This window comes from Carcharhinus amblyrhynchos, chromosome 1 (genome assembly GCF_965287045.1).
Source record: "Carcharhinus amblyrhynchos chromosome 1, sCarAmb.v2.hapA, whole genome shotgun sequence".
Lineage (NCBI taxonomy): Eukaryota > Metazoa > Chordata > Chondrichthyes > Carcharhiniformes > Carcharhinidae > Carcharhinus > Carcharhinus amblyrhynchos.
The window spans coordinates 79,413,332-79,436,891 of NC_137324.1; the positions used below are offsets into that span (position 1 = coordinate 79,413,332).

Genomic DNA, 23,560 nt, shown 5'->3' on the forward strand with positions numbered 1-23,560 from the left:
GGGATAACTCTTACTTGCCTGAGCAATGTGGTAGAGTAAGGCATCGTTTTAATATCTCAGCTATTCTCAGAAAGAGACCATTCGGCCCATTGAGTCTACACCGACAATAATCCCAACCAGCCTTATCTCCGTAACCCCATGTATTTGCCCTGCTAACACCCTTGACACTGAAGCATGGCCAATCAACCTAACCAGAGTGATAATGTATTGCTTGCACTGAATTGTCAGCTCTGGCTTAAACCCCAAAACTCAGTGACAAGAGAGAACCATCAAATGAACCAAACTAAAATGTGCTCTTGTGACTCCGGAGGACACGTTTGAGCTCATATCCTGCTTCATTCTCACTGTCGTATTGTTAAATCTCTTGGTATGACCTTTACTATGATTATTTCTAAAGTAAATAATATTGTCCAGAAATGATCTGAGTCACAATGCTTCTGTTGAACATGTTTTATAGTGTTTTCATTCTTTTCAAGCAAAGTTCAACTTCATAACGTTTTAAAAACTATCTGTTGAAAGAAGAGTTTCACTGGGTTTAATTGTCACTGTCCATGTTCTTTCTTTCAGTTCTTGGGTTTAACCGGAAACTCAGCAAGCTTCGTAATTGATAAACATTGATTCGGAACTAGCTTTCACTGAATATTGTATTGCTGGAATAAAGTGATTCTGCAGTGAATATGGATCCTGCCATGCCAGCTCTTTGCCTCTGCTGTGGACAACCTCACCTGTCCCAGGAAAATCATACATATAATTACCAGGATGAAATAGATGACGATCTCATATGTCACATCTGCCTGCAGCCCTTAGTGCAACCACTGGACACACCATGTGGTCACACTTACTGTACTTTGTGCCTTACCAATTTCCTGCTAGTCAAAGATTTCTGCCCCATGGATCGGAAGCCCTTGTGTCTGAAAGTGTGCAAGAAGTCAAGCTTCTTAGTACTAAAACTGCTGGATAAACTATGGGTCTTTTGTCCATTTACGGAATACTGCACTGAAGTCGTGCCACGCTGTGAACTAGAAGTTCATCTACGTTGCAAGTAAGTCCACTTTGGCTATTGGAGAAAAATGCTAACACAAATGTGTTGAGACATGAACCTGTTGCTGATATTACATCCAATCTATTAATCGTGGCCTTAAACTGTTGCTGATTGACCAAAGCGATTGCTCCATGCAGCAATATACCACAGCTAAATAAGAATTATTTTTAAAGTAAATGGATTGTCCAGAAATGATAAGAGTCACAATTCTTCTATTGAATATGTTTTATATTGTTATCCCTCTTCTTCAAAATTCACCTTGCAGATCCACTGCACAAGACAATGATATTTTTAAGGGAACTCTTTGGCTTCAAAAGGTTTCTGTAACATTTAAACACTCAAAAGACTGGCCAATCAAATACTTCATTGAACAATCTCACAAGATGTTAGTATTTACATTGAATTTGATGATCTCGTTTATCCCTCAGCGATGTGGCTCCAGAAAAACGATTGTATTGAAATATGGCCGACACTGTGGCACAATGCTTAGTGCTGCTATCTCACAGTGCCAAGGACCACAGTGGCACACTGATTAGTTCTGCTATGTCACAGTACCAGGGACCAGGGTGACATAGTGATTAGCGCTGCTATCTCACAGTGCCAGGGACTAGGGTTCAATTCTGGCCTTGGGTGACTGTCTGTGGGGCATTTGCATGTTCTCCCTGTGTCTGTGTGGGTTTCCTCTGGATGCTCCAGTTTCCTCTCACTATCCAGAGATGTGTGAGTTGGGTTGATTAGCGATGCTAAATTACCTCTTAGTGTCAGAGAGATTTGCATGGTGAAAACATGGGGTTTCAGGAATAGGGCCTGAGTGGGATTGTTGTCAGTGCAGGCTTGATGGGCCGAATAGAGTGTTTCTGCACCGTACTGATTCTATGATATCCTAATGTTGTTGAAGAATCAAGCTGATTTTTAACCCTTTGTGCTTTGTAACTGAACTAAAGAAACCCAAATCACATTGAATCTTTATTTTTGTCACAACTACGTCCAGCTCACAAGGTGTCAATGTTTTTCTCTTTTATGCCCCCAGTCCTATGTTTTGTTTCCAAGTGGTCATAAACTGACACTAGTGGCAGCTGCTTCTTCCTCTGAACCGAGCCACAGAGATTGGTAGACTCTGAGAATTCCTTCAACTGGTTAAACATTTGAGAGCAGTTTTATATTTCAATTTCATTCTTTGCATTTTATGTGAATGTTTTGGTGAGAATCCAACGACCACCCTAAAACAAGAAAAAAAGACCCTCATCAGAGTTATGTCATTGTGGAGAGTAATTTAGTTAGCTTGACTATGACGAAGATTGTAACCCCAAATTTTCCAGACTCCAGCTCGATGTTAATGGACAGGCAATAGCAAAACCTTGCAATTCTGTGGCTTCTGTGTCAGACATCAGAAACCGCACTGCAGACATTGTACTGGCCAATGGGAGACTTGTTCAATTATTTATTGCCGTCTGGGGTTTAATTATCTCTCTGCAAAGCACTAGCTAACGCATTTGCGGAAAATTTCTTTATGGGCTATTTAGTACAGTCATTAACCTTTTGAAATAAATAGTTTAACTGTGCAATTAGCACACAAGGGACTTTTACAACAAGCAGAGAAAATCAAAACTCTAGTTATTTCATTTAAAAAGAAAGTCACGGGATCTTATTTTTATCTGAGCTGTTTGTGTTTACTGAACAGATAATGTGAATGCAGGGAGAGCATTGTATAACTACCGTTCATCATAATGACCAGTTGTCAGGTCTGAACCAGCCTGACCACTTCTGTCATCGTTGAATTGATTTATTATTGTCACATGTATTACTATACAGTGAAAAGTATTGTTTCTTGCACGCTATACAGACAAAACATACCATACAAAAGTGAATTAATTCCGACACATTTGCTGAAATTCTACCGCCCTGTCCACCACGGATTCGGAGTGGGCAAAAGGTGGACAACAGAAATGCCCATTGACCTCGGGCGGGATTTTCCAGTCTCGCTCGAGCAAGGCCATAACATCTTGCTGATTGTCACTGCTTAGGTAACAGATGGGAATGTAACAGCAGCAGGAGTAACTGTGGCTAAGTTAGTTGAGCACTTGTTTCTGAATCAGAAGCTTGAGAAAGATCAACTTAATGTGAGGTAGATCCACGTGTGTCCCTTTGTGACAAGTCACTTGTGGCATTGTCTATCCGCTTTAACTTCCTCAGTTCATGGTTCTATTTACCTTTGCTTCTGGGCCAAGAAAAATCTTCTAGCTAATGCAGTTGTCTTTCTTGGATAGATTGTGTGTGTTATTCCTTGTCCAAACCATGTTGCGAATCATTCTGGATTCTGTGTCCTGTTATTAGGTTTTGCTCATCAATAAGGCACAGTGGTTAGCACTGCTGCCTCACAGCACCAAGGACCCAGGTTTGATTCCCAGCTTGAGCCAATGTCTGTGTAGAGTCTGCACATTCTCCTCATGTCTGCATGGGTTTCCTCCGGGTGCTCAGGTTTTCTCCCACAGTCTGAAAGACATGCCGCTTAGATGCATTGGCCATACCAAATTCTCCCTTAATGTACCCGAACAGCCGTTGGAGTGTGGCGACTAGGGGATTTTCACAGTAACTTCATTGCAATGTTAATGTAAGCCTTAGAGATAAACTTAGAGGTTTACAGCATGGAAACAGCCCCTTCGGCCCAACTTGTCCATGCTGCCCTTTTTTTTAAACTTTAGTTCTGACTGCCCCCATTTGGCTGATATCCCTCTATACCATCTTACCCATGTAACTGTCTAAATGTTTTTTAAAAGACAAAATTGTATCCACCTTTACTTCCACCTCTGGCAGCTTGTTCCAGACATTCACCACCCTCTACGTGAAAAAATTGCCCCTCTGGACACTTTTAAGAACATAAGAACATAAGAAATAGGAGCAGGAGTAGGCCATCTAGCCCTTCGAGCCTGCCCCGCCATTCAATAAGATCATGGCTGATCTGTCGCGGCTCAGTTCCACTTTCCCGCCCTCTCCCCATAACCCTTAATCCCCTCTCTTATCAAAAACCCATCAACTCGCGTCTTAAAAATATTTAGCGAGGCAGCCTCCACCACCTCAATGGGCAGAGAATTCCAGAGATTCACCACCCTTTGAGTGAAGAAGTTCCTCCTCAACTCCGTTCTAAACCGCACCCCCTTTATCTTGAGGCTGTGCCCCCTAGTCCTACTGTCTTTTTTGAGCGGGAAGAGTCTCTCCACCTCTATCCTATCCATCCCATTCATCATCTTATACGTCTCAATGAGATCTCCCCTCATTCTTCTAAACTCTAACGAGTACAAGCCTAGTTTATTCAGCCTCTCCTCATAGCTCAACCCCCTCAACTCTGGTATCAGCCTAGTAAACCTCCTCTGCACTCCCTCCAAGGCCAAAATATCTTTGCGCAGGTGCAGCACCCAAAACTGCACACAGTACTCCAGCTGCGGCCTCACCAATGCCCTATACAGCTGCAGCAAGACCTCCCTACTTTTATATTCAATCCCCCTCGCTATGAAGGCCAGCATCCCATTCGCCTTCCTGACCACCTGCTGCACCTGCAAGCTGGGTTTTTGCGACTCATGCACAAGGACCCTGAGGTCCCTCTGCACCGTCGCCTGCTGCAGTTTTTCGCCCTGTAAGTAATAGTCCTTCCTACCACTCTTCCTACCAAAGTGGACCACCTCGCACTTGCCAACATTAAATTCCATTTGCCATTTCCTGGCCCATTCGCCCATCCTATCTAGATCCTTCTGCAGACTCTCCACACCCTCCGCACAATTTGCCGTTCCCCCAATCTTGGTGTCATCAGCAAATTTTGACACCCTACACTCGGTTCCCTCCTCCAGATCATCTATATAAATGGTAAAAAGCTGAGGCCCCAGCACCGACCTCTGGGGCACTCCACTAGTCACCATCCGCCAATCCGAATAGCACCCATTGACCCCCACTCTCTGCCTCCTATTTGACAACCAATCCTCTATCCATGCTAACACCCTACCCCCAACTCCATGTCCCTCGACCTTCTGCAATAATCTCTTGTGAGGTACTTTTTGTATCTCTCCCCTCTCATCTTAAACCTATGCCCTCTAATTTTGGACTCCCCTACTTTAAGAAACGATATTGACTATCTAGCTGATCTATGCCCCTCTATTTTACAGACCTCTATAAGATCAACCCTCAGCCTTCTACACTCCAGAGAAAAAAGTCTCTGTCTACCTAACCTCTCCTTATAACTCGAACCAAGTCCTGGTAGCATCCTAGTAAATCTTTTCTGCGCTCTTTCTAGTTAAAAATATCCTTTCTATAATAGGGTGACTAGAACTGTACACAGTATTCCAAGTGTGGCCTTACCAATGTCTTGTACAACTTCAACAAGACATCCCAACGTTCTGACCAATGAAATCAAGCATGCTTAATGTCTTCTTCACCACTCTGTCCACCTGTGACTCCACTTTCAAGGAGCTATGAACCTGAACCCCCAGATCTCTTTGTCCTGTAATTCTCCCCAACGCCCTGTCATTAACTTAGTAAGTCCTGCCCTGGTTCAGTCTACCAAAATGCATCACCTCGCATTTATCTAAGTTAAAGTCCATCTGCCATTCGTCAGCCCGCTGGCCCAACTGATCAAGACCCTGTTGCAAATCTGAGGTAACCTTCGTCATTGTCCACTATGCCACCAATCTTGGTATCATCTGCAAACTTACTAACCATGCCACCTATATTCCCTTCCAAATCTTTAATGTAAATGACAAATAACAATGGACCCAGCATTGATCCCTGAGGCACACCGCTGGTCACAGGCCTCCAGTTTGAAAAACTACCCTCTACAACCATCCTCTGGCTTCTGTCATCAAGCCAATTTTGTATCCATTTAGCTCCCTCACCCTAGATCCCATGAGATTTAACTTTATGCAATAACCTACTCATAATTTCACAAAGTACTTCACAGTCGTTGAATTACCTATTTTAATTAGATACTGTTATAAATGTGGCAACCAGTCTGTGCATGGCCTGGTCCCAAGGCTGATGAAAATGATCAAATCTGTTTTACCGGTTCTGGTTGAACACCCAGCAGAAACAGCTTTTTCAAACATTGGGTGGGATTTTCCGATCTCGATCTCCCTGCCACTGCTGCCGGACAAAACTCCATTAATTGCAGCAGGACTGGAGAACCCCAGCTGCGGATGAGGCCAGATAATTCCGGCCACTGTCTTTTATGAACAGGTAAAGAGGGCTTCAATTTAATACATTTCCTCCAAACGCAACTCTGATACCAGAATTTTACACCTGAGGCTCAGAGGATCCTGCCAAGACCGGAGAATGCCGTTCTGTAAGCCTCGCTTGCCCCGATTCTGGGGCATGCGTATCGGTAAAATTCCGGCCTGAGAATGTAACGCACTCTCAGTACTTCACCGATATATAAACCTAAAATATGGACGGAATTCAGCCAATAGGGCATGGGCCAAAAAGGCTGAGCAATGCACTGTTGTGCCTTTTGATCCCAAGGAGTGCTATAAAAGGCATCTATCTTCTTTAGGCACCATCTCACGTCTTGCTTTTACTGTCAGTTGTCCTGAGCCTTGGGAAAACCACCTGAGTAGCAACGACATTTAAATCACGCATTCAATAACCTGATTTAAAATAATTAATGAATTATTCTTGACTGTTCACAATCATCAACTCCTACCAAAGTATCTTTAGTCTCTCACATTCTGCATTGTTCAAGTAAAAGGGAGAAAAACATGGACAAAACCGGCAGGGACGTGGAAGCGGTGGGGAGCAGAAAAATGAAACATCTTTGTAAAAAATCTGACGGATTGCATGTGATGAAACCCACCACCTTCGAGTTGGCAACAGGCAAGTTTGGGGTCGGGGGGCTGTTGGGGCATGATCCAGTTTCTGCATTTATAATTTCTCCCGACCCCCTCCTGCACATCATCAGGTTGTTAATACTGATGCCTTAATCTGTGAAACAGCAAGCGGGGATAAAAAGCACTGTGAGCATGTATTTATGAAGCACACTATCTCATTATTTCTAAATGCCACCTAACATAAAAACGCATGGTGTGATGAAGTAATAACTTATATGCTGCTGTTTCCCTCCCGTTACCTTGTTAAGTAGTGGATAAGGATGTCAGTACCCAGATTTTCTGTATGAATGCTGACTCCATCTGATGATCAAACTCTGTAATCTTCTTACATTTCAATAATGTTCAGTCCAGCTTAATTTTGAAGAGATTTAAGTTCAGAGTACCAGTCTTCAGGCAGGAATGACTGTTGAGCCATAAAACAGGGAGTGATTTGTCACACAGCTGGACTGAAATATATGTGCCCTTATGGGAGAGGGAAAGATAGATTACAGAGCGGCATCTCAGCAACCATCTTTTGACAATGAAAGCTCTCTTGCTGCTGGCATTGCCCTGGCTAAGTCCTGCTAACTATATTGACAGTTTTGGCAACCTGCATTTTCTATACAGAGAGCAGTGAGTACCAAAAAATAGCTCCACATCTTGTGTTATAGTGTGTTTGTGTTGTGCTTCACTGCACAGTATAATGTATTATTAACTAGAAATGAGACAAAAAGTGGTATTTAGCAATGTTCATATTTTTGTAATTAAAAGAGAAAATGCTGGAAATGCTCAGCAGGTCCAGTAGCATCTTTGGAGAGAGGTAATGAATGGCTGGGATCTCTACAGGAGAGAGAAGTCCCAATGACAGGATCATATGTGGTTCCTGGGCCCATCAGGGTGGGCATGATGGGACCAGAGTGGCAATCTTCCTGGATGTGGTCTCTTAATTGTCTGCGTTGGGCCCATTTGTCCGAATAGGCTACAGATGCTGCTGGTCCATTTGGCAGGCCTGCACCTGTGGAGCTTCAGAGGTATCTCTGGGAGGGGTGCGTGCTGCTGTAGCAGGCTGTCGGATTAGAGAATGGACTCATTGTGGAGGCACCTGAGGGCAATTCTATCAGAGAGCAGACCCTTCTGGGGGTCTGGGTTAAAATCCTGGAACTCCCTCCCTAACAGCACAGTGGGTGTACCTACATTTCAAGGACTGCAAAAGTTCAAAAGGCAGCTTACCACCACTTTCTAAAGGGCAGTTAGGGATGGACAATAAATGCCGGCCTAGCGAGTGTCACCCACACCCCATAAATGAACTTAAAAATAAAATGTGTCTTCGGGGCTGTGCAAACAGCCTTTCCTAATCCCAATCTTCTTTTACAGGCATGGAGACTCCTGGAAAAATGGCCCTTAATTGGGCCTTTAATTATTCAAAGCCTCCATTCAGTGGGGAGCCACTCTAGCACAGAGCCCTGACTGGGAATCCTTCAGATTTATTTGATAGCAAAAGCCATGAGCTTTTGGAGCGCTTGTAGCCCCTTCGTCAGGTGAGTGGGAGTTCTATTCACAAACAGGGCATATAAAGACACAAACTCAGTTTACAAAATAATGGTTGGAAAGCGAGTCTTTACAGGTAATCAAGTCTTAAAGGTACGGACAATGTGAGTGGAGAGAGGGTTAAGCGCAGGTTAAGGCGATGTGTATTGTCTCCAGGCAGGACAGTTAGTGAGATTTTGCAAGTCCAAGCAAGTCGTGGGGGTTACAGATAGTGTGACATGAACCCAAGATCCCAGTTGAGGCCATCCTCGTGTGTGGAACTTGACTATCAGTCTCTCCTCAGTGATTCTGCGTTGTCGTGTGTCGTGAAGGCTGCCTTGGAGGATGCTTACTGGAAGATCAGAGGCTGAATGCACGTGACCACTGAAGTGTTCCCCAACAGGAAGGGAGCAGTCTTGCCTGGTGATTGTCGAGCGATGTTCATTCATCAGTTGTCACAGTGTTTGCATGGTCTCCCCAATGTACCATGCCTGGGGACAGCCTTTCCTGCAGCATAGCCAGCATCTTCACATCATATGCCCTGTTTCTGAACTGAAATCCCACTCACCTAATGAAGAAGCACTGCTTTGAAAGCTAGTGGCTTTTGCTACCAAATAAACCTGTTGGACTTTAACCTGGTGTTGTGAGATTCCTTACTGTGTTTACCCCAATCCAACGCCGGCATCTCCACATCATGTGACAAATTGGCACAGGGGTATTGTCACAATATAGCTCCCCAGCTTTTTACCATCCCACTCCTTGCCCCACTGCAATGTCTGTAAAATCTCAGCTAATGGAAAGGGCAGCATGGTGGTACAGTGGTTAGCATTGCTGCCTCACAGCTCCAGGGATCCAGGTTCAATTCTGGCCCCAGGTCACTGTCTGTGTGGAGTTTGCACATTCTCCCCATTTCTGCATGGGTTTCCTCCGGGTGCTCTGGTTTCTTCCCACAGTAGTCATGATGTGGGTATGCCGGCGTTGGACTGGTGTAAACACAGTAAAAAGTCTGACAACACCAGGTTTTAGTCCAACCTGTTCATGTCGCACTATCTGTAACCCCCGTGACTTGCCTGGATTTGCAAAATCTCACTTACTGTACTGTCTGGAGACAATACACATCTCTTTAACCTGTGATCAGTGCTCCTTCCACTCACATTGTCAGCCACTTCAGGTCTTGAACAGCAGGTTAGGTGTAAGGATTCGCATTCTAATCAGTAATCTGTAAACTGTCTGTGCTTTATATGCTCTGTCTGAGGCCAGAACTCTCCATTCACCTGACGAAGGGGCTAACCCCAAAAGCTTGTGAGTCTATTATCAAATAAATCGGTTGGACTAAAACCTGGTGTTGTCAGACTTTTTACTGTGTTCTTCCCACAGTCCAGTGATGTGCAAGTTAGGTTGATTTGCCACAGTGAACTTAAATGATTAAAAGGGACGATAGTGCAGAGCAAAAGCAGGCAATGGAACAAGTAAAGATACAAAAACTGGGTGTGCCTGAGGTGTAGATGGATCAGAATTCATCATCAACAGCAGCTATTCTTAAACACTGGGAGCTGAGGCTATTATCTGAACCGGTTGAACACAATATTGACTTATCTTTCATTACTCTGTTCCTCACTGCACAGATTCTGTCTGACCTGCTGAATATTTCACTCTTTTCTGTTTTTACTTCAGATTTTCCAGTATCAGCATTATTTTGCTTTTATATTCATGCTAATGTTGCTGTGTATTCTTATAAATTCCAGCATTGCTTTATGTTTATTTGTGTTTACACCTTAAGCTCAGAAATATCCTAGAATTACAAAATAACAAATCAGAAGATTCATTAACTGTTCACTGCATTTAACATATATTGGCTTTTGGAATTCTCTTAATATTGTTGCAAAGAAAATCCATTACTTTGTGAGTTGATGTTTACAGCTTTCTACAGTAGAAGAACGTAATAGCTGATCAATTAACTAGGAATGGGCGGCACAGTGGTTCGCACTGCTGCATCACTGAACCAGGGACCCAGGTTCAATTCCGACCTTGGGTCACTGTCTATGTCGAGTTTGAACATTCTCCCCGTGTCGACATGGGTTTCCTCTGGGTGCTCTGGCTTCCTCCCACCGTCCAAAGATATGCAGGTTAGGTTGATTGGCCATGCTAAATTGACCCTAGTGTCAGGGGGGTTAGCAGAGTAAATATGTGGGGTTATGGGAATAGGACCTGGGTGCGATTATTGTGGGTGTAGACTTGATGGGCTGAATGGCCTCCTTCTGTACTGTAGGGATTTGATGATCTTATGACCAGAATAGGGTATAAAGTGGAGATAGAGAAGGGGAGGATTTGTGTTGAGGTGAGGACGAAACTGGTCACTGGGGTTCAGATAGGATGGGCCAAGGTCAGTGAGATTTTAAAGGATAATCATTTTAAAATATACCCACAGAGATACAGGGTTGTTGGATATGCTGGCATTGAGCTGAGTGCAGGGACTTCTGAGATTTGACAACAGTGTGATTTGGACAGGGACAGGTTGTTGAAAGAGGGGCTCTGGTCTTTGGATTTGCTAAATTTTGTTGGGCTTATCCTGGGACAGGAGGTACTTGGGTTCAGCTGCACTGAAAAGGAGATTCTTACCAATAGTAGCATTGGCAAAGATCAGAAAAGGGGGAAATCAGTGCAATAACTGGCATCTGGCACTTGTCTTTCCTCCACAGCTACCAATGCTAACATGGAACAAGCAGTCAGAAACAAAGGTGCAGGGAGAGTGCAGACGAGGAGTGAGGCTGAAAGCAGCCAGTGAGTTACAGGACCAGTTGGGGAGATGGAAAAGAGGAGCCTAAAGTAGGGGCCACAGGTAGCACTCGTTCAGCATCCTAATCTTGGTTCTCCACAGTACCTCTGAAAGAAACGTGCTTAGAATATTTATCGGGCAGTCTCATCCACTAGTTCCCAGGCATCAGCTGAGAACTGTAGTTAACGATTTCCTTCAACCATCAGCCAGTCTTGCTTTTGTGCTGCACAGTGTGTTTGTGGCTTCTGGTGTTTGTGGTTTTTATGCCACTCCATTGTGTCTGTTGTTTCTCATTACTCTCAGTTTTTTTAAGCTCACATACCCTAAAACCTCCCAAACCATAGCTCTCTTCTCCCCAGTACTTCTAGATATACTATTTTTGATTTGCATCTCAGTCCTTTTGCTCACCATTCTGCTGACCATTATTACCTGAACGTCAACCTGGTTCCTCATCCCAGCAAATCTGTTTTGGTCCCCACTCATTGCTACATATATTCCGATGCTTCTAACGCTCATCACTTCTCTCATTTATGTTACAGACAAACTGAGAGAGTGCTAATCATGTTTCCTTCCCTAATGTCTTTAATCAGTAAGCCTTTGAGAGGGAGGTGTGTATGTGTAGTATGTTTTTAACCCTGAGTGTGTGGACACTGAATGATCAGCAGCCAGCTTTTAATAGGTTTAAATACAATGGATTGTTTACTCATGCACTCAGCCTGAAAATCTCATGCTATGGCACTCACTCACAGAGACAAACACAGCCGATGAAAGTATGTTTAAAGAGAACAGTGCACTTTTACAAATGAGAATCAAGAGAAATAATTCATTATCCATGTGATTGGCTTGTGTGGGAAAACAAACATTGCAGGCCTGATGTAGAAGATGTCTTATGAAGCTTTGTTTAGGTGATTTCAACAGCTAAAGTCGCATGCAAAAGTTGTTGCAGGATTCTCTCGAAGAGATGGATTTTCTGCATGTCACGTAGTTAGTTGCATGTCGTCTCATTATGTGCAGGTCAATGTGCTGTATTGATGAACTTGTAAAAGTAATAAGCTTGGAGACTTGAGGATGTAACAGGCTCCAGTTCTTAAGGCATAGGTGTTACTGCCCTTTCTGCTAGTGCTGTGTCTTTCTGCCGACAACAGATAAAGATTGAAGGGAAGACCAACACGGCAGCCCCACCATGTGGCTTTTCCCAATTCTTTTTCCAAGTATGGTGTTGGTCTTGGGTTGATTAGCCACAAACTGGGTTATTGTTTGAAGATATTCACCCCTAGGGTTGGAGGGGTGATGGCTAAGTCATAGAATCATCAAATCATAGAATCCCTTTGGTGCAGAAGGAGGTCATTTGACTCATTGAGCCTGTGCCGACAACAATCCTACCTAGGCCCTATCCCCATAGCTCCATGTATTTACCCTGTTAATCCCCATAATTTATCATGGCCAATCCAGAGCACCCGGAGGAAATCCACGCAGACACGTGGAGAATGTGCAAACTCCACACAGCTAGTGAGCCAAGCTGGGATCAGACCCAGGTCTCTGGTGCTCTGAGACAGCAGCGCTAACTACTATGCCATCATGCCACCCATCAGTGACCACCCTTTTTTCAGAAGTACCCATTCAAGTCAGGAAATGCCTGAAATGGGCTGAATGGCCTCTTCCTGTGGTGTAAGATTCTGGAATAAAATGTTTGATACAAATCATGCTCAACGCCTTATCTATTTTATACACTTTTACATATGATAAAAATCTTGCACATGATGCACTTCCTTTCTACATTATTCTTGCTTCAAATTTTTGTAGAATGTTTTTATGCCAGTTTTATAGTGGAAGAGCTATGGACCCAAATTCAATGGTATTTCTGCTCCTCTTTTGACAATGCAGCGGGGCTTTTCCTTTCCGAGGCCTGTAAAGTGAATATTATTCCTACTCACTTCATAGGAGCTGGGCTCCAGTTTCCATTGTCACCTGATGGCTCCTTGTATTATGTCTGTTGTTATTGTAGGTTTTACCACGGTTGCTGTGGCAACAATTAATCCAACGACAATAGCTCCACTCAAGATTCCAGGCGCAAGTGGTTTCTGAAACTAGATTTAACATGTTGACTGTAAACTGAACAACATATTGTAGAAATGCCATGCAGATAATGCAATCTAGTTCTCAGGCTTCAGCTACCTAGAACACTCAGCTCCCAAAGACCATAATGCAGCCTAGTTCCCTCTGATTGGAGCAACTTCAGCTCTCCAAGATGTTATGCAGCATGACATCTTAATGCTTTACTTTGGGAGGAAACAGGTTCTACTCTCACATTATAAGACAAACTTGGCGTGTGTCCATGGATTGTGTGGTTGCATGTTTAGCTGAGGCTACATTTTAAGGTGTTTACCAAGTTCGGATATTTTCCATCTTTGTCTCTGATCTACCAGCTCTGATTATTTTGAACTCAAAGTACATAATACGTTTGAAATACATAGGCCAAACCTTTACCGTTTCTGGTATCTTGTCAACTACAACAGCAACAGTTTGTATTTATAGAGCATCTTTAATGGGGTGGCACAGTGGTTAGCACTGCTGCCTCACAACACTAGGGACCCAGGTTCAATTCTGGCCTTAGGTCACTGTCTGTATGGAGTCATGGTCATAGAGTCATAGAGGTTTACAGCATGGAAACAGGCCCTTTGGCCCAACTAGTCCATGCCACCCTTTTCAAACCCCTAAGCTAGTCCCAATTGCCTGCTTTTGGCCCATATCCCTTAAATCCCATCTCACTCATGTAACGGTCTAAATGCTTTTTAAAAAACAAAATTATACCGCCTGTACTACTACCTCTGCCAGCTTGTTCCAGACACTCACCATCCTCTGTGTGAAAAAATTGCCCCTCTGGACACTTCTGTATATTGTCATCCAAATCATGAATATAAATGGCAAATAACAATGGACCAGCACTGATCCCTGAGGCACATCGCTGGTCACAGGCCTCGAGTTTGAAAAACAACCCTCTACAACCACCCTCTGGCTTCTGTCCTAAGGCCAATTTTTTATCCATTTAGCTACCTTATCCTCGATTCCGTGAGATTTAACCTTATGCAACAACCTACTATGCAGTACCTTGTCAAAGGCCTTGCTGAAGTTCATGTAGACAACATCAACTGCACTGCCCTCATCTACCTACTTAGTTACACCTTCAAAAATCTCAATCAAATTTCTGAGACATGATTTTCCATTCACAAAGCCATGCTGACTATCTCTAATCAATCCTTGCATCTCTAAATGTCTGCAGATCCTGTCTCTCAAAATACCATCCAACAACTTACCCACCACAGATGTGATGCTCACCAGCCTGTAGTTCCCAGACTTGTCCCTGCAGCCCTTTTTAAACAAAGGCACTATATTTGCTATACTCCAATACTCAGGCGTCTTGCCTGTGACCATCCGTGATTCAAATATCTCGGCTAGGGGACCTGTAATTTCGTCCCTAGCCTCCCACAATGTCCCGGGATACACTTCATCAGGTCTTGGGGATTTATCTACCTTAATGCGCTTTAAGACTTCCAGCACCTCCATTTCTGTAATATGTACACTGCTCAAGACATCATTGTTTATTTCCCCAAGTTCCCTAACATCTATGCTTTCCTCAACAGTAGATACTAATGAGGAATATTCGTTTAGGATCTCACCCATCTCTTGTGGATCTGCACATTGATAACCTTGTTGATCCTTAAGAGGCCCTACTCTCTCCTTGGTTATTCCTTTGGCCTTTATGTATTTGTTGAAGCTCTTTAGATTCTCCTTTGCCTTATCTGCCAAAACAATCTCGTGTCCATTTTTTGCCCTCCTGATTTCTCTCTTAACTTACATCCCCTATACTCTTCAAGGGATTCACTTGATCCCAGCTGCCTAAACGTGCCTTGTGCCTCCTTCTTCTTGACCAGGGCCTCAATATCCTGCGTCATCCAGGGTTCCCTACTTCTACCAGCCTTGTCCTTCACTCTAAGAGGTATGTGCTTACTCTGAATCCTAGTTAACACACTTTTGAAAGCCTCCCACTTACCAGATGTCTCTTTAACTTCCCACAGACTCCCCCAATCAACTTTTGAAAGTTCCTACCTGATACCATCAAAATACACTCATCAAATTTTTCTCCATCCAACTCTCTAATACAATGGCTGTCCCAAAATCTCTGACTATTACCACCCTATTTTTCTTGGCGCTATCTGTAATCTCCTTACATATTTGCTCCTCAATTTCCCACTGACTATTTGGGGGTCTATAGTACAACCCTACCAAAGTGATTTTTTATTTCTCAGTTCTACGCATGTAGACTCAGTAGCTGAATCCTCAGATATATCCCCTCTCAGTACTGCCGTGATGTTTTCCCAATTCAAAAGTGTAACTCCCCCTCCTCTCTTTTCTCTTGTTCTATCTTTCCTATAGCATCTGTACTCTGGAACATTGAGCTGCCAGTCCTGTCCCTCCCTTAACCATGTTTCAGTAATTGCTATAATATCCCAGTCCCATGTACCCATCCTTGCCCTGAGTTCATCTGCCTTGCCCGTCAGGCCTCTTGCATTCAAATAAATGCAGTTTAATCTGGACTTCCCTTGCTGTCTGCTTTGCTTTTGCCTGATCTGTCTGACACTAGGATTACTGACACTGCCTGTACTACTTAATGTGCTTTTTTTAACTTCTGCGCTGTCCTCAACATTCTCTTCTGTCTCACTACTGCTTTGGGTCCCACCCCTCCTGACAAACTAATCTAAACCCTCCCGAGTGGCTCTAGCAAACCTCCCCGCCAGGATGTTAGTCCCTCCCCAGTTCAGGTGTAACCTGTCCCTCTTGAACAGGTCACCCCTTCCCCAGAAAAGATTCCAATGATCCACAAATCTAAATTCCTGCCCCCTGCACCAGCTGTCAAGCCACGCGTTTATCTGCCTAATCTTCCTATTCCTACTCTCACTAGCATGTGGCACCCAGTAGTAGTCCAGAACTTAATACCTTTGAGGTCCTGCACTTTAGCCTTCTGCCTAACTCTCCGTATTCACACTTCAGGACCTCATCCCTTTTCCTACCTATGTGGTTGGTACCAATATATACAACAACTTCTAGCTGCTCACCCTCCCCCTTAAGAGTGACCTGTACTGCTTAGATACGTCCTTGACCCTGGCATCAAGGAGGCAACACACCATCTTGGAGTCTTGATTGCAGCCATAGAAATGCCTGTTTGTGCCTCTAACTAGCGAGTCCCCTATTACTAATGCTCGCTTGTTCGTTCCCCGACCGTGCTGTACAGCAGAACCAGGTGTGGTGCCACAGGCCTGGCTACTGCTGGTATATTCCCCCTACAGGTTATCGACCCTTGACAGTATCCAAAATAATATATCTGTTTGAAAGGGGAATAGCCACAGGAGACCCCTGCAGTACCTGCCTACCTCTCCTGGTAGCCACCCATCCACCTGACTGAACCTGTGGTGTGACAGCCTCCCTGTAACTAGTGTCTGTCACACTCTCTGCCTCCTGTATACTCCACAGTGCATCCACCTGCCGCTCCAACTGAACAATGCAGTCTATGAGGAGCTGCAACTGACACACTTCCTGCAGACAAAGTTGTCAGGGAGACTAGATTGCTCTCTAATCGCCCACATCTGGCAGGAGGAGCATATCACTGCCCTAATTGCTGTACTGCCCTTATACAGATAAAAGGATAAAAGAATATTTGTATAAGGGATAAAATAATCTCAACTCACCTTTACCTGGAGTTTGCACATTCTCCCTGTATCTGCGTGGGTTTCCTCCCGCAGTTCAAAGATGTGCCGGTTAGGTTGATTGGCCAGGCTAAATTGCTCCTTAGTGTCAGGGATTAGCAGGGTAAGTATGTGGGGTTTCAGGAATGGGGCTGGGTGGGATTGTGGTGGGTGCAGACACAATGGGCCAAATGGCCCCCTCCTTCACTGTAGCGATTCTGTGATTCTATAAATAAAATGTCCCAAGGATCTTCACAGGAGCATTATTAAATATACCTCCAAGCAACGTAAAGAGATATTGAGGCTGGATTTTCATCTGAAAGGCAATTAACTTGAGTCGTGATATTTCCCAGCCAAACACTCTTGCCTCAGGAAAAAGTACCCAGAACGATGTGATTTTTGTCCTGGGGATGGGGGGAAGGGTAGCATTGCTGATCAAAGGCAACACGGGCTGTTAAGTGCCTAGATGAGCTTGTTTAAAAGCCTGCCTTTGTTCTCTGAGGCATTGTCCCAGCTGTGTAGTTAAGTATTTGGCCCCCTAGCCCTGCCCCCTCACGCCCTCTCACCCTCCCATCCTCCCATCTACTTCTCATGCCCCAGCAATGCCAACCCATGCCCCACACCCATTCCCAATAGTTCCCCGTACTCTCCATCTCAAACCATGCCCCTCCACTCAGCTCCATTGGCCCTGGGCATTCCCAATGCCAACTCATTCTTTCCCACTCATCCTCATAGCCCCTTACAGTATACTTAATGTCAATATATTTTGACTCATTCCTCTTATTCAACTCGTTGTGGTCCCTTGTAGATCCTTTGCTAACTTAATGCCAAATAATGCCAAACCATGCCTCCCATTCACTACTCTTTGCCTTTACACCCTCCAAGGATACTTGTCCAGCGTCCACCATGAAAAGATGCTAGGGATGGGATTTTCCGGCCTGCCCTGAGACCAACAATTCCTGCTTGAGGATAATGGAGCATTAAATGGTCCATCCATGACTCCTGTGAGGGTGGGATCTGAAAACCTACTCTCAGGAGTCATGCTGAGATAAAACAGAATAAAATTCTAAGTATCTATTACAGACTTCACAATTTGAAAAAAATTAGTTCATGAAAGAACGTTCATTGCATTTTAACCCACTCAAGTATTTAATCCCTGATAAAAACAAACAACTGTATAAATCAGCCCACATCAATGGCAGTTAATCCTTTAAAACCTTCTGGAGGTTTCAGTCAACTGTAAACTTGCCTACTGTCATATTCTCACTCTCAGACATAGGTGGGCTAATTTTTTTCAAAAATAAGGGCTAGGCAATTTAAATCACTTGACTGTTCCCCATACTATTTCAGCTCTTCATGAGTTGTTATGTCTCCACTATAAAGTAATATATACTGTTGAAGCCATTACTGGAGTGAAAATTGGATTTGCTTCTCGTGTACTGAGTTTAAATGGCGCAGCTGACTCATAATTCATACTTGTGCAGTTCATGTACCATCTTCTTCTCCTTACCGGTAAAAATTGGATTCCTGAAAATAGGAACATGGTTTCAGGATCTGGGTCCCATCCACCATCTTTAAAGCTCCTTAAAACTTCCCAAACTCTGCAAAAATCCAGCCCACTAAGTCAGATGGGCAAAGATGTCTGCTTGATTGGGATCCCATCCACAAACATTCATTCTCCCCATCACCAACGTACAATAGCACAGTGTGTACCATCTACAAGAGGCACTGCAGGAACTCACCAAGGCTCCTTAGATAGCACCTTTCAAACTTACAACCACTACTATCTAGAAGGACAAGGGCAGCAGATATATGGGAACACCTCCACCTAGAAGTCCCTTCCAATCCACTCATCATCCTAATTTAGAAACATAGCATCGTTCCTTCCCTGTCGTTGGGTCAAAATCCTGCAGTTCTCTCCATAACAGCATTGTGGGTGTATCTGTGCCACGTGTACATTGGGTAATTGGGGTGTTCTCCCTGTAAAGACGGACAATGAGGCGAGACCTAATAGAGGTGTACAACATTATGAAGGGTGTAGATAGGATGAACAGTGGGAAGCTTTTTCCCAGGTCGGAGGTGACGATCACGAGGGCTCACAGGCTCAAGGTGAGAGGGGCGAGGTTTAACTCAGATATCAGAGGGACGTTTTTTACACAGAGGGTGGTGGGGGCCTGGAATTCACTGCCAAGTGGGGTGGTGGAGGCGGACACGCTGAGATCGTTTAAGACTTACCTGGATAGTCACATGAGCAGAGTGGGAATGGAGGGGTACAAACAAATGGTCTAGTTGGGCCAATGAGCGGCACGGACTTGGAGGGCCGAAGGGCCTGTTTCCTGTGCTGTACTGTTCTTTGTTCTTAGTTCAAGGCAGCTCATCAACACATTTTCAAGGGCAACTAAGTGGGCAATAAATGCTGGCTTAGTCAGCAAAGCCCACATCCCTTGATTGAATTAAAAACAAATCTTGGTCAGAGGTAGACTTAAAGCAGTGTACTGAAGGAGAAAAATGAAAAGGTGTAAAGTGGGTATTCCAGAGCTTGGCACCTAGGCAGCTGAAGGTATGACCATTGACAGTGGGGCAATTAAAATTGGGGATGCGTAAGAGGCCAGAATTAGAGTAGCGCAGGTATCTCAGAGGCTTCTATGGTTGGAGAAGACTGCAGGGATAGAGAGAGGTATGACCATGCAGACATTTGAAAATAGGGGTGAGAATTTTTAGTCAAGAAGGTATTTGAATGGGAGCCAATGTAAATCAGTGAGTTTAAGGTAATAGAGGAATGTTGGGTGTTAAGACATGAGCAGCAGAGTTTGGATGATCTCATGGTTAGGTAGAATGTGGGAACTAGCCAAGAGTGAGTTGGAATAATTGAGTCTGGAAATAATGAAGGCATGTGTGAGGGTTTCAGCAGCAGACAGGCTGAGACTGGAACAAATTCAGGTAATGTTACAAGGGTGAAAATAAGTAGTTTTGGTGATGACATAAACATGAGGTCAAAAGCGTATCTCAGAATGTGACACCAAGATTGTGAACATACTGGCTTAATCTCAGAATGCTACCAGGGAGAGAGTTGAGATTCAGCACCTGGAAACAGGGACTGAAAACAATGGCTTCAGCCATTCTAATATTTAATTGGAGATTATTTTTGTACATCCTGTAATGGATATTGGATAAGAAGTCTGTTAGTAACAACAGTGTCTGAGTGAAGAAAGGTGGCCATGAGGCAGAGCTGGGTGTCATCAATGTACATGTGAAACCTAAGATATCACCAAGGGGCAGTATGCAGATGAGAAATAGGAGGGGATCAAAGATAGGTCTTTGTGGGACACCAGCAGTAATGGTACAGGAAGCTTATGTAAGTAATATGTTGGCGATTATTAATTAGATAAGAATGGAACAAGGCGAGAACAGTCTCACCCGGCTATTGACAGTAAAGAGGTGTTGCAAGAGGATGGTGTGGCAAACAATGTCAAAGGTCAGGAAGGATGTGGAGAGAAAGTTTATTTTTATCACAGTCATATAGGATGCCATTTGTCAATCAGACACATCTCAGGGTATAAGTCTGTTAATTTGTTTGTTTATCATTCTTTTGTCTTGCTAATTAACGATTATCCATACATAATTCTCATTTAGCCCTGCTGGTGATGGCTACTCCTCGTAAGTTCAACATTGCAGCTTGTTCTTCATTCAGATTTTCCATTCCATTCCATTCCAAATTCATATTCAAGCCAACAATATGTGAATTTGGGATTTTGTAAAGATTAGTGCTGGACAATGATACTAACTGAGAATAGATTCTATTCCACCAGGTGGTAAAGAATAAACTTGTATTACAAATGTTTTATGAACATTTCAAGTTTTTCAAAACAGGATGCAGCCCAATGGAATTATTCCTCACAAGTCTTGATCTTAATTGTGTCCGAGATAGCGTGTCTATTTCAATAAAGAAAGTCAGAATCAATGATCCTAGCTTGACTGAACCTGGTAGAGGTCTGGAAGTAGTTGAGTGTGTGCAATCTAAGCTGAGGTTTTGTGTTTACACCAGCCAACAGTGGGAAAAGCCCATAAAACCAACTAGTTTCCCTCCAAGTCATACAATTCTCAGACTTGGAAATATATTGCCATTCCTTCATTATTGCTGTTTCAAAATCCTAACAATATAAATTCATGACTTGGAGGAAGGAAGCAAATGTACTGTGGCCAGATTTGCAGATGACACAAAAGTAGGTGAAAAGGCAAGTTACAAAAGGGATACAAACAGCTTCCAAAGCCACACTGAGAGGTTAAGTAAGTGGACAAAAAAATTGGCAAATGGAGTATATTGTGGGAAAATGTGAAGTTATTCATTTGAGAAGGGAGGACTAAAGAACATTATTCTATAAATAGAGGAAAAACCTCTGAAAGTGGCCACACAAAGGGCATTGGGGATACTTGTGCATAAAACACAAAAAGCTAGCACGTAAGTGCGGCAGGTAATCAGGAAGGATAATGGAATGTTGGCCCTTATTTTGAGGGGTTGGTGTATATAAGAATAGGGAAGTCTTGCTGCCACTGTAAAAGGTACTAGTGAGACTACATCTGGAGTAATGAGAGCAGTTTTGGTTCCCTTATTTCAGGAAAGATGTTATTTTGTTGGAGGCAATTCAGAGAGGGTTCACTAGGATGATCCCTGGTATGGAGGAATTGTTTTATGAGGAAAGGTGGAACAGGTTGGGACTCTACTCACTGGAATTTAGAAAAATGAGAGGTGATCTAATTGAAGCATATAGGATTCTTAAGGAGCATTTCAGGGTAAATGCTAAGAGGATGTTTCCTTTCATGGGAGTGTGTAGGGCCAGAGAGCAAAGTCTCAGAATAAAGAGCCACCAATTTAAGACAGAGATGAGGAAGAATTTCTTCTCCCAGAAGGCTGTGAGTCCTTGGAATCCCTTGCCACGGAGACTAGTAAGGGCAGAGTCCTTGTTTATATTTAAGGCTGAGATAGATAGATTTTTGATCAATAAGGGAATCAAAGAGGAAAGGGCAGGAAAGCGGACATGACGAATGTTGGATCAGCCATGATCCTATTGAATAGCCAATTAAGCTCAAGGTGCCAAACAGCCAATCCTGTTCCTATTTCTTGTGGTCTTGTGGACTAATAGCACTGTAGGTGCTATTAGGAAGGAACTGCACCTGTACTGCAGTGGTTCAAGAAGACAGATCACCACCAAGGGCAATTAGCAATGGGCAATAAATGCTGACCTTGCCAGCAATGCCCAAGACCCATTAACAAATATAAAATAAATTGTTATTTAATGTTAGCTTTTGCAAATTTGCAGGGCAATACCAGTTTTGTCTGCTTCATCAAGATTCAACATGTTATGTCCCAACAAGAAAAGTGAGTGTTTCTGACTGTAGCTGGGCAATAATTATAGAGCTAGAACTTTGTTTCTTTTATTGAAAAGACATCTGACATCATGCTGTATCTGGCATTAAATATCAGTCTGTTCTCATCAATTCATTTTTATGTAAAGAGAAAAAGATTGACAAAGATGCATGTAGACCCCTTACTGGCAGAAACAGGGAAATTTAGAATGGGGAACAATGGCTGAGGAACTAAATTCATACTTTACCTCTGTCTTCACTAAAGAAGACATGAATAATATACCAGAAGTTCTGAGAAACACAAGTTTTAGTGAGGAGCTGAAGGAAATCAGTATTAGTAGAGAAATAGTTTTGAGGAAATTGGTGAGATTGAAGTGGATAAATCTCCAAAGCCTGATAATCTTCATCCCAGAGTACTTAAGGAATTGGCCCCACAAATAGTAGATACATTGATGATTATTTTCCAAAATTCTTTGCACTCCGAAATGGTTCCTACAGATTGGAGGGTAGCTTAAATAAGCTCAGTATTCAAAAAGGGGGGTAGAGAGAAAACAGGGAACTATAGACCAATGATCCTAATGTTGGTAGTAGGAAAATTGCTAGAGTCTATTCAAGGATTTTATCGTGCAGCATTTAGGAAGCATTGGTATAATCAGACAAAGTCAACATGGATTTATGAAAGGAAAATCATGCTTGACAAATCTATTGGAATTCTTTGAGGATGCAGCTAGTAAAGTTGACTAGGGAGAACCAGTGGATGTGGTTTATTTAGACTTTCTGAAGGCCTTTGACAAGGTCTATGCATAGTAGATTACTATGTTAAAGTTAAAGTACATAGGATTGAGAATAGTGTCTTGAGATGGATAGAAACCTGATGAGTGGGCATATGTATGGCAGATATAATGTGATGTTATCCACTTCGGTAGCAAAGATAAGAAGGCAGATTATTATTTGAATGGGTGTATATTGAGCAAGATGGATACTTTGGTGTCCCCATGCATCAGTCGTTGAAAGTAAACATGCAGGTACGACAAGTAGCAAAGAAGGAAAATGGTATATTGGCCTTCAAAATGAGAGGATTTGAGTGTAGGAAAAGTGATATTTTACCACCATTGTATAGGGCATTGGTGAGGCCCCACCTGGAGTACTGTGTGCAGTTTGGGTGTCCTTATCTGGTGTTCCTCTTGCTATAGAGAGAGAACAGCAAACATTTACCAGGCTGATTCCTGGGATGGCAGGACTGTCATATGAGGAGAGACTAAGT

At 43.3% G+C, this 23,560-nt stretch overlaps 1 protein-coding gene across 1 annotated transcript in view; it reads left to right on the forward strand.

The window, feature by feature from the left end:
• The first annotated feature begins 569 nt into the window (after positions 1-569).
• lnx1 (ligand of numb-protein X 1) overlaps positions 570-23,560 on the forward strand; it is a 124,286-nt gene continuing 101,295 nt past the window's right edge. The window contains exon 1 of the mRNA XM_080187544.1: positions 570-1,042. Coding sequence (XP_080043670.1) covers positions 678-1,042 — 365 coding nt within the window. The 5' untranslated portion in view covers positions 570-677. The remainder of the gene's footprint in view (positions 1,043-23,560) is intronic.